This window comes from Dipteris shenzhenensis, chromosome 16 (assembly GCF_047967505.1).
Source record: "Dipteris shenzhenensis isolate YYH24624 ecotype China chromosome 16, Dip_SZ_1.0, whole genome shotgun sequence".
NCBI classification, from domain to species: Eukaryota; Viridiplantae; Streptophyta; class Polypodiopsida; order Gleicheniales; family Dipteridaceae; genus Dipteris; species Dipteris shenzhenensis.
In genome coordinates, this window is record NC_141611.1 from 6,096,165 (window position 1) to 6,108,477 (window position 12,313).

General features: G+C 41.6%; 1 protein-coding gene across 1 annotated transcript in view; it reads right to left on the bottom strand.

Annotated features, from left to right (window-relative positions):
* Positions 1-12,313, bottom strand: part of LOC147892463 (GTP-binding protein, HflX) — a 115,435-nt gene that overhangs the window by 37,514 nt on the left and 65,608 nt on the right. The window contains exons 5-6 of the mRNA XM_087387662.1: positions 8,824-8,961; positions 2,669-2,764 (exon numbers count right to left, since the gene is read on the bottom strand). Coding sequence (XP_087243788.1) covers positions 2,669-2,764; positions 8,824-8,961 — 234 coding nt within the window. The remainder of the gene's footprint in view (positions 1-2,668; positions 2,765-8,823; positions 8,962-12,313) is intronic.

Here is a 12,313-nt window from a genome sequence, read left to right on the forward strand (position 1 = left end):
ACGATATAAGTAGAATATCAAAATGTTTCTTATTCTACAATTTTTACCTCGTTACTTTCACTTTTTGCTAGCAACAATGTTCCACAAAAAGTAATACTTCTATTTAGTTTCTCTAGCAGATATGTCATAATATAGGACCATCTCTTGTATCTCAAAACATATGTTTGAGGACTTTTGAATAGCTAGGCAGCACATTTTTCTATTTTCATGATGCATGCCTTCGTAATAGATTCTTAGTGCATTGACTATCTAGTAAAATGTCTTTCAAGATATTCTAACATTCTTCAACGGTCTTAAGTTTCTACAAGCATGGAATCGCATTGTCTTTACTAAAACATTCAGCATTGTTCGTGCCTTTCTACATCCCTTGCTCTAGAATTTATTATCCTCATCTTTCAGCTTTTCACTAGCAATTTCTTGTCTATAATCACAAGATGCTTAAACTCTTTTTTTGTTTAAATATCCCTCCTCTTGAGCCTCTAGACTTCATAAATAATTTACAGCTCTGTCAAAATATGTTAAATCATGAAGTACACTCTCATTCAAGGCCTTCGTCATTCCTTGAGTTCACACAATAGGCCACCTAGTCACAATACAAGCTGCAAAAAAGGGGGTTAAGAACAAAAAGAAGCTGTTTTGTAGACTTCAAGAAATCTTCTGACACTGTACCCCACAAACAACCGCTGCAAATACCTGAAGAATTCACAGAGCCATGCTCAGATTGTATGAGAAGGTCCTCGCAGAATTGGCAAAGTCCCTAGTCAATGGATCAAACTCTAAGGAGCACGTAATCATAAGCAGTGACACAGGGCTCAAACAAGTCTGTGCCCTCTCACCAATGCTCTTTGGGCTGTTCATGGATGAATTTAGGAGATTGGATGAGAGCATAGACAGTGGAGAGGGAGTAAAGCTTGCCGGATACTCATTTATGAAGATGATGTGATCCTGTTTGCAAAGGACAAAAAGCACATGCAAACAGACCAAGATGCATTAGGGAAATTTCACCAACAATCAGGAAAGAGAGTCAATATTGCAAAGGTCATGATAATCGGAACACACAACCAGAAACAGTCCTTTACATTTGAAGGGGAAACTCTTGAAGCATTCACAACGTATAAATAGTTCCAAATCAAATGCCAAAAAGCACATCTATGGAGCTGGGATATGAGGAAGTAGCTATACACAATGCTTGTGCAAACACTGATTCTCTATGGATGCCCAGCGTGGGCGCTGGACTCACCAAAGAATATTGGTAAAGTATCAAAACAATTCACAAAAAATTTCTCATAGGAGAGCTGGGGATCAAAGTGTGAACCCCCTATTCCATCATGTAGCAAAGGCATAGATGATACTGCTTGAAGGGGAAGCTCTCTGCCACTACATAACACACCTTCACAAGGTAACAAAAATGGACACAAGCAGACTTGAGTACAGAGCCATCGAGGCAGAAAAAAATTCAGGTTGGCATAGAGAGATGCACAGGGAAATGTACAAGAAAAGGTGCAATAGCAATGACCTCAGCCTAACAGTCCTTATGAACCAACCAGATGCATAAATTAAGGAAACTCTGGGATACTGCAGTAAAATTTTGGCCATGGCCAATAAGCTGGCCAAGCACATACTAACCACATAGGATTTACCAGAAAATGTATCAGTCAAATATAAAAGAGCCACTATCATTATGATAGTGGCTTCTAGTCCCATAGATCCTATAGGGTCTCAAGCAAATTTTAAAAGAATTATATTGTACCATATCATGCCTTCAATCAATTAAACAATTGATGTGTGCAGAAATGATCCAAAATTAGCCAAAAAGCTTATACCACCTCTTTGCCATTGTGTTTATCACAAACCTCGAGTGAGAGACAAAGTGATAATGATGATGATGATCATAACCTTGAGGGGCCAAAAATGTCTATGGAACCAAAGGTATTAAAGTAGATCCATAGAATGAGCGTGCATGTATGTACGTGTGGAGAGAGAGAGAGAGAGAGAGAGAGAGAGAGAGATGTATTGAGGCCTCGCGGCCCTATGGCACAAAGTGCACAAAAAGAAGACTCATACAAGCCTCAATGGGCTGGAGCAAAGGGCACGCTAGGGCCCTTGCTGAGTACTAATCTATGCTGAGAGAGGAAGAGAGTTTATTAAAAGTCTTCGGAATACCAAAGGGTCTATGAGACTAAAAAAGACCTGATACAATGAGCTGCGGGGTGGAGCCTCTAGACACCCATGATGAACACGAGAAAAAACATGATCATAGCAATACTGACACATAAGGAGAGAGAGTTACAAAAACAAAAAATTCCTGAAGGGATGCATATGAAACCAGCGTATGCATTTGCATGTGCACACATATACAGCTACATGTGCACAAGAAAAGAGGAGGAAAAGAAAGGGGTATGCAGAAGGCAAGAACAAACCACTGAAATATACGCTTTCTACAAATTTATTTAGGGGCAATAGAGAAAATGAGTCTTTAAGCTCTTGCTTAGTTCCACAACCAAAACCACATGTTTATCTTTGTTTAGTACAGTTTAGTAAGGCAAATACCGTCAAAGCAATACCGACAATATCATTGTTTCTTGCAAGAATTTAGTTGGATATAGTTACATCATAAAAAAGACCTTCTCACTAGAACAACCAATACCCACAACCTGACAATACATACCAATGAAACAACAGGTATAGGTACAGATCCTCTTCGGTCACGATATTGTTGCCTATGCTCTCGAACCGAATCAAGCTCTTTCCTAAGGGCTGCTATCTGCAAAAATTTATTGTCAAAGTAACATGTTTTGTTTAAATAGATGCATCCACATCTTAGAAGCTATCACCTTGTTATGCCACAACCATGGAAGTTTATTCATGTACAATAAATAAGCATTGAACTTGCAAAGTCCCTCAAAGCAGATCATGAAATTTTGATGAAGTTTAAAACATTACGATTACAATAAATCCTCTCACCCATGAGAAGCAGCTTACCTATCATTCATCACCTCTTTCTTTTTGCTTTTTCTCCTTTTCAAAAGGGGATTACTAGACAGCATTAAACAAAGAAAACTAATGTTTCACCCATTTTGCTAAAACTAGCAGCAAATTTTACTTTGGGAAAAAGCAAAAGGCAAAGCAATATATTTTGAGAAATTCTAATGCATGGTCTGAACTTTTTGAAGAAACAAAGAATATATGTTGTTTCAAAACAATGGTAATTCCAACAAAGACATTAAGGTCCACCTCTCCTCTCCTGTAGCCACAACATTAAGGCCTGAAAAGGGATACATTGAGCTTCCAACAGCCCCAATGGCATCAACTTTCATTGGCTACAAGGTCATGACTTTGACCTATGTGGGCAAGGGGGTACGTCTCCAGCACCTCTATGTAAATCAAGGCCCCCAAGCACTAGAACTCCCTAGGAAGGGGCTGTCCTAGGTGGGGCTTGGACCCTTGTAGCTGAAATAACGCATCTAATTCTATGGAAGGGTACTTGGCGAATCCAAGTTCAGAGAGGGAGAGGGAGAAGGGGAGGGGAGGGGAGGAAGAGGGTCCGGAAGGGAAATTGGATGAGGATGGTGACGTGGATGGATGGGAAATTGGCTATGCTAGGGGTAGGAGGGTGTTGAGTGGCAAGGGGGCTATAGGGGACCGCAAAGATGGGCGGTCAGTGGGACTGAAGTTAGAGTGTGATGGACAATGGGTAGGAAGAAACTCAATCAACGAACGCTATGGAAGATCCTTCAACTATGGGCTTCAACATTAGAGGTACCATCACAAGCACTCCAGGAGCAAGTTGTATAGGAACATCCGTCTACAAAGTGTCAAAGACCTCTACATCTAGTGAGAATGGTCGGGTTGTGGGCACCTCGGTCTCTCTCAAAGAACTCCTCTATATCTAGTAATATTGGTTGAACCGAAAGAACGTTATAGAAAGACTTAGAAGAGGGGGGACCAAGGGAGCAAGAAGCATCTTGGCAAGCTTGAGCACATGGCTAGCAGCAGCTAGTTGCATGTGTGGAAGTTAACAGACTATGTGTTTACCGCATGCCTTCCACTTCCAATGCTATGGAAAGTACCATAAAAATTTGCGATATGAATAGTGGAGTCTCCAAGCAATGGGCCCACCCAGCATCTCAACTCGCATGCATATGGAGTGGTGGAGCTGGCCAACTAACCAAGTGGTTGGTGATCTCGCCTATCTTATCAAAAGTGCATGCATAGGCTTCATGAAGAATAGCAGGCATAATTTCACCTAGTACAGTCCAAGTGGCCTCCAATTGAACCATGCATCCCATAGACAATTGTTCTCTAATTCAAAGGCTATTATCCAAAAAACCTTCCCATAAGAAATAAGGCATATGATGTATATTGGACGTCTCTGGCCAATAATGTCATCTTGAGATCTCAAGAAGATGCTCATTGCTTCAGCCACAAAAAAAATACAAGAAAGGGGCAAGAGGGCATCCTTGTCGGACTCATCTTGAAATCTGAAATCTTTCTCCCTTGTCCCCTTTGATAAGCACCAAGCTGTGGGCTGATCTGTACAAAGAAGAAACCCCTCTGATCCAAGCATCTGAAAATCCAAAACATACGTCATCCACTAAAAACCCAAATCTACTCTATCATAAGCTTTCTCAAAATCTGAGAGTATCGAATGGCTAGCATCTGACCACCCAGTTTGAATAGCCCAATTTCAAGCCTCACAAAATAAAATATTATCCGAAATGCTTCCGCCATGCACAAAGCCCGTCTCTATATCATGAGTGAGATTTGGAAGAATGGGCTGCAAATGCCAACTGGTAGCTTTGGTCAAAACCTTATAAAAGGTGCCCAAAAGAGTGATTGGCCTCCATTGGGAAACCACATTTCTGCAACCCCCACTTGGGTTAAGATGAATGAGACCCTTTGTAAGTGCATCAGGCATAGTACCATAGTCCCAAATGCCCTACAAGGCTGAGGTAACATGGTCCCCAATCATGTCACAAATGCAATTGAGTAGAAGGGTGTCAAGTCCATCTGAGCCCGGGCACTTGCCCTTGTGGGAGGGCAAGAAGTGCAGTCCTAAATTCCAGATTGGTAAAAGGTGCATCAAGTGACTCTCATGTCTAGTTTAATCAATGCTAGAATACCCTACCAAACTCTACATCTGGCATCATCTCTGGAAAGCGTATCAAGATCTGTTGAAAGAAGGGGAGGCATAAAAATCAGTAGCTATGCATAAGATGGCATCATCTTTGGAAAGTGTGTCACGATTTGTTGAAAGAAGAGAAGGCATAAAAATCAGTAGCTATGCATAAGATGGCATCAAGATCTGAAAATAAACCCCGTCAGTGTCGATAAGACACTTTCTCTACCATGTCTCAGACCAAGTAGAGAAGAAATGTTTAATGACTCTCTCCCATTTGAATCCAAGAGGACTCTCGTGCATGAAAGCCATGCTTTGCTCTCTGATCTAGCTCTCTGATCTAACAAAACTTGATGATGACCCCTTGCTGCAGCAAAGCGCTCCAGAATCCAAGCATCTCTAGGCCGTTTCTACTCTTCCCTTTGCAGGGCTGCTAACTACAAGTGAGGGGCACTCTTCCGTCTGAGAATCCCATGTCTCCTGGTACCTGAGATGGTATGATAAAATTAACTAATATGAAAGAGGGCTGCTGCCACATGTGAAGGAGATTGCATTCCGCCTTAAAAATGAGAGACCCAAATCTGTAAACGCCCTCTGTGAGGCCCTCCTCTGTGTACAACGCATCTGGAATCCTAATATTGCCATAGCGGCGTCTCAAATGAGGCTCAAAAATCATCATAACCATCGAAAAAGTGATCCAAGGTGGAAACCCCCAATGCAATGCATTTCAAGCCACCTCTATCTAATGCCCAATCATCAATATAAAATCTATCTACACATGCATGGATGGGCATCCGCAATCTATTGTTCTCCCATGACAACAGGAATGAATGAGGCAAAGTGTGAAAAGCAGCTCTACCCAAGCATATCTGTCACCACTGACCTGGAAAAGGAAGGCATCCCGAATTGCGCTCTACAGTGAGTGAATGCCACCTTCTCTCCCCCCTTTTTGTCCAAGAGTCCACCATGTTGAAGTCACTTGCAATGATCCAGAGTCTTGCAGCTTGAGGAACAAGAGTTGAATAAAATCATTTCTAGGGTTAGAAAACACTTTGGGTTGTCACAGTGCGATAGTGGCCTAGCCAAAGCCATTGGGACTTGCAATAAATTAGCTCTATAGTCAAAACGTACCTTAGTTATCTCAGGCGTCTGCAAGGGACCTAACAATGGATAGCGACATTAGAGGCATCCATTTCGAAGGTCTACAAAAGGGCACTCTAGTAGGGCCCTCCAACTAGAGCCTCTTTCTCCTCAAGGGAACTTTAGGATGGTCATACACTTGGTTTGGCATAGTGGCAAAGGATCATAATTGCACGGAGGTTACACATGTATTGGGCCATTTACACTCGACATCCAAAATAGAGCATGCACAATTTCAGCTCTATCTGTAAGAGCACCACCCCCTCAAAGAGGTGCAATGGAACACAAAAGACTTGCTTTGATCTGCCAACACAAGACATTCTAGAAGGATACTATAAGTTCCCTTCTTGTACACCACTTGTATTTGCAAACACCTGGATTAGCAACCTCCCACTCGACCGCATCAAACAAGAGGCTTTGACTCAAGCAACCAAGTACATCGAGCACGGTTGAACTCTACTACTGGCTGCATCTTGCAGCTTGATTGATCTTTGCCTCGGTCACTTCCACTACGGTGGTGTTCAATGTCTCTTCCACTGGTGCAATTTTGGAAGAACTAGCTGCAATGGGGAGTGATTTTTAATAGTTGGCCTATGGAAATCTTAACATTCAATTTATGATATTTCTCCTAAGCTGCACATAGATGGGGAGGAACGGATTTGGAAATTGCTAAGGGCTTGGCCGCCTTCAAAACTCCCACTTCCAAGTAGCCAATCTCAATCACTAGCAAGCAGCCAAAATCAATAGCAAGTCCCAATCGATAGCTAGCTGTCCACTATCTATCCGATGAATAACCAGTCTAGGGGCAATCACTCTACACAAGTGAGATTTACGAGCAACTCCTGATAATGTGAGAAATGGTGTAAAAGGAAGTGAGGATGCTAAGCAATCGGCAAACGAGGATGCCAAGCAATCATGAAAGTGAGAGTTCAGAAAGATAAAGAAAAGGCGAGTGTGTTACAAGCGAGACCCTTTAGACGAGAGCCTATTTTGTCATACAGCAATAGTCACCTCAGGCTATAGCCTGGTCATTATTTAGCAAGAGCCTCCATTTCTTGACATTTGTGTCCTTGTCAAGCAGCTACATCGATCAAGGTTTCGCTAACTTTACAAGGGACTTGCGGTAATATGGGAAATCGTGTAAAAGGCCATTGAGAATGCTAAGCAATCGGCAAGTAAGGATGCCAAGCAATCATCAAAATGAGAGTTTGGCAAGCCAAAGAAAGGGCGAGCTACGAGTGAGACCCTCGAGACAAGAGGCTATTTCATCATGCAATGATAGTCACCTTAGGCTAAAGCCTGGCCGTTATTTAGAGAGAGCCTTCGTTTCTTAAAACTGGTGTCTTTGTCAAGCAACTAATCGATCAAGGTTTTGCTAGTGGACTTTGCCTCCATCCTTAGCATGTGGGCACCTGTAGCGATAAACACTAGAAAAGCAAGCAATGAAGCAAAAGTATACATGTGAGAAAATGTAAATGGCAGCATTGCAACAGCCAAAATTTCATGAAAAAAACTTATTTCACTCTAAAAAAGACTCTAAATTCAAAACTCATGCCTAAATCTCTCTTACTGTTCATAGTCCTATTAAATTCAATGTCTAACCACCACGAAAGAAAGGCACACTCTGATCTAAGAGATCAAATCCAAGCCAACAAGAGCATTTCATTCATAACAAAAAAACGATTGCAGGGTGCCCTTTCTTGTCCTAACCTACAAAAATGAAATAAGAAAAGCGCTTTCTTTGCAAAATCTTTGAGTTGCGAGCGTTTTTTACATGTGGTTCTTTTCTCTATTGTTAGGGGATGATGGCATTGGGGAATCCAACTTTGGGTAGAGTGGGATATAGTTTGAATAAATTGTTTTGAGATGTGACTGAAAGCCACACTCAATGGTTCACACAAGGGAGAGTCGAGAGGATCACACAATGCAAAAGTGCTAACTGAGGAAGTTTAGCTCGTAGATACTAGGTCATAGGTAGAAAGCTTTCTCTGGTTTGGCTTTTGGAATCTCATAAGATATGCTTTCATGTATGCATGCATATCCACACACCAGCACACACATGGGATCCATCCATCCAAAAGGAATTTGTAAAAGTTTATGTCAAGAACTCTAAAGGTAATGGGAGGCCTGACTCGTGATGAAGATTAGCACTTAAGGTGAGTGGTAGTTGGAAAACTAGATCACTTTCTTAGAAATCAAGGATTCCTATCAACCAACTTGACGAGGAGTAAAAGACGGTTGCTATTCACCAGTTTCATACAGGAAAATGCTCATAATGACCGAACAAAATCATTGGTAAGAAATCAATTTGCATCATACATGAAAGGCACAAAGCAACCTTGAAAGAATCTGAGCAAGGCTGCATACGATTCAGAAACAAACTGGAATTTCTTTTGCATATTTCGATTGTCAATCAAGGGAAGTCAAACTAACAACAGCAAGCTAAATAGTATAAAAAAAAAATAGTACACCATCAGTCTGATGGCAGCAGAAAAACAACTTAAATAGTTATCAGCACAGACCTTCTTAAAGTTTTACCAGTTGACAATGAATTAAGCTCTTACCTGGCTGCGTAAGATACGTCTATCAACCTCAATCTGTTTTTCACCCATTCCCTTGACCATTCCTCCAGCTTGTCTTTCAAGATGTGTCCACATTTTTGTCAGTCGTGGAAGCTGATACTCCATCTGCGCTAAGTCTACCTGTGTCGACCTCTAAGTCAGAAGAAGAAAATAAAGTCCTTTCCAAAAGCAGGAGAGAGATGCTTACTTGGGTAAATCGTTATTTTCTTTGTGCTCAAGAGATGCATTCCCTAATACAATTTCTGTTGTCTCCTTAACATTCAGAAAGACTATTATCCACTCCATTCTCCACCATGAATCAAAGCAACAAGACATTCCAACAAAAATGCCTTCGTTTTAGGCTGGACTCCACTTTCAACAAAGGTTTTGCTTCTCTATTTACAGAATAAATGCATGCTTTCTTATCCAAAGTGACAAATCTACAATTTCTAGTCACTAAACAAACCAACATCAAGGGTCTTAATTGATAAACAATGTTTGCATATATCTTAAGAGGAGAATATAACCGGCCTTCGGAACCCCAAAGGGCGGTAAACCACAACTAACTCTGATCACACCGTCAATTACAGCCACTTAGCACCCAATTAAACACACCACATCAGATAGCATAAAAGAAAGTACAGGTGAGCCCCTGCTGAATGATCACACAGCGACACCGATTGGCCCCAAACTCTTGGAGCCGCTTGTGGTATTTCTTTATTCTTCTTTAGTGAAAAGTAATAGCAAAATTACAACCAGGGCGCACCCTGAACTGATCTCACTGAGGATTGGATTATGTATAAACTAGTTCCTATCATAAGTGGTTAACCTTCAAGGGATGATTTTTCTTTTTTTTCTTGTTTAAGAACTTATACAAGGAGATGCTTTTAACATGATACTGCAGAGATGACTTAGTAGGGAGAAGATTTGGGAAAAATTTTGGGAAAAATGCTAGGGGAGGGTCACATACTTCTTTTGATCCATATGAAGCAATTGACTGTAAAGAACTAGGGGATGATCACCTTCGGATAGTGACTTCTCAAGTGGTATGCCAAATGGGACCAGTAATTAGGTGAAGTTGCTAATATGGACGATCGAGCCACTTACATTTGATAACGGGAAGGCAAAAGAGAAGAATGAAAGTGAAACAAGGTTAGCCATAAAGTGCACACCTAGGGCTATCCAAAGGATTGCAAGTATTGATTATTGTAAAGGTTGATGTTATCAAGTTACTATCAAGAAATACCGTCGCAAAGGTTGAAGTAGTGGGAGACTGGGCAAGAGTTAGACCACTGACCATCTTCCACGGAGGAATAGACAAAGTGGAGGCTCCAGCAGTGGGAGGGCCATCCCTCAAGAGGGGTGCAATGATCCAAGAGTCGTTGCCCAGACAAGACAATCTACGAGGATCGTGCAGGTGCCCTTCTTTGCATACACCACCCATATTGGCTGACAACTATGACTAGTGACTTCCCCATGGACCCCCTCATTCGAGACACATGCTTGAGCAACAGGTATCGTACAAGGTCTTCACCAATCCTTCTTACAAATTTGTATCAGCCTTGGGCCAAAGAAGATTCCCCATCTCTTTTGATGAATGGTACAGGGTGCACTTTTATAGATCTTTGGCTAGAATAGATCAGGTAGGATGGCAATTGTCATAACTGCACAACATGACACCAAGAAATGATTTCCCATTGCCTATGAAGTTGTCCTCTAGTGTTCGGGAGATGAAAATCCTCACCTAAGATCATCTTGTGGGTCATCGTTGTTTTTCAAATGGAGGATGGTCGCATGGCTAAGAGAGGACACATGTCTTCCCCATAGACAGGATCTCCCTTGCTAGCATCGTGAATAGAAAAGACAGCCACACGTCAAGAGATCCATGAGATCACCCCTACTATGCAGCAACTTAAGTTTCCAAAGGACACTATTGGGAAACCATCACCATCATTAAAATCTAGAACATCTAGGTAGCTCAGTGCAGCCTAGTGATGAGGGCAGCAAATCAACTTGTAGCCGAACATTTGGCTAGAAATCGCATACACCTTGTGATCTACTTGGGATAAGTAAACAGACTTCCAAAAGACTACCAAGTGATGTCAGTATATACTCTAGCATTTTGTACACTCATGGATCAAGAAATCAATTGGTTGTATAGTCCTCCTTACTAGTTACTGGCACCTCCTCCTAGGTCACCATAGGTAGTAAGCTCAAACGCAATTAATCAAGCTCCATTGCAGCCAATCCGTACCCACTCCCTGCCGCAGGTCCTTTCTTACTCAATGCCTCACCAATAGCTTACTTGTATCATTTTCAATCATAAAACATACTTTTTACGGGGAAGTGGGGCAGAAAGGGACTAAGCTCACCTTCGTCAATAGACTTTCTATTAACTAATGATTTTCGATATATACAAAATTCTACAAGACAAGGGAAAGCGAAAACTCTATGTGCTCTTACTTACCAAGATCAACAATGGGAAAGGGACCGTGGGAGAGTAACAGATTCATTCTTAAGCAATGACGGAGTGAGGAAGCTACTTAGAAGATGTGGAGCAATCGCACCTCCTCCTAGGTCACCATAGGTAGTGAGCTCAAACGCAATTAATCAAGCTCCATTGCAGCCAATCCGTACCCACTCCTTGCCGCAGGTCCTTTCTTACTCAATGCCTCACCAATAGCTTACTTGTATCATTTTCAATCATAAAACATACTTTTTATGGGAAAGTGGGGCAGAAAGGGACTAAGCTCACCTTCGTCAATAGACTTTCTATTAACTAATGATTTTCGATATATACAAAATTCTACAAGACAAGGGAAAGCGAAAACTCTATGTGCTCTTACTCACCAAGATCAACATTGGGAAAGGGACCGTGGGAGAGTAAGAGATTCATTCTTAAGCAATGACAGAGTGAGGAAGCTACTTAGAAGATGTGGAGCAATCAGGCAATTTCCTTGTTCAAAGACTTCCTACCAATCAGGGAGACATCTCCCCATCCTCAGTTTTCCGAATCCATTTCGAGAGTTTAGTTTTGCACAACCAAATACGGCCTTCATGATCATCCACATCAGCAGCCACCAGCATTAGCAGTGCTATGGCGTGATGATCAGTAGATATCCTCTTGTTTCAAGAGCACATGTTCTCAACCGCGGACATTAGATGACGGCGCTGCCTCGTACCGAGGAGAGGGAGGTTTGGCCCCCAGTAGTGGGTTTTGCTATCATCGAAAATTATACTACTCAAAATTTAAAAAAACTCCTATATACAAGGGGGATAAGACTTGTCAGTTAAGGCAACTTGGTGAATAACATGTTAGGGCCATTACACCTTCTTCTCACAAGCCATAGATACATAGCTCAAAATGGAGCTCTCTAAAAACTACATGTTGGACCTCTTCTCACATGAAGGAATGATAAGCCAATAAAGGCCTTCCCTTTAATGAAATTTATGGTTGCCAAAATATTTGCACGATTACTATGCTTGTAAAGCA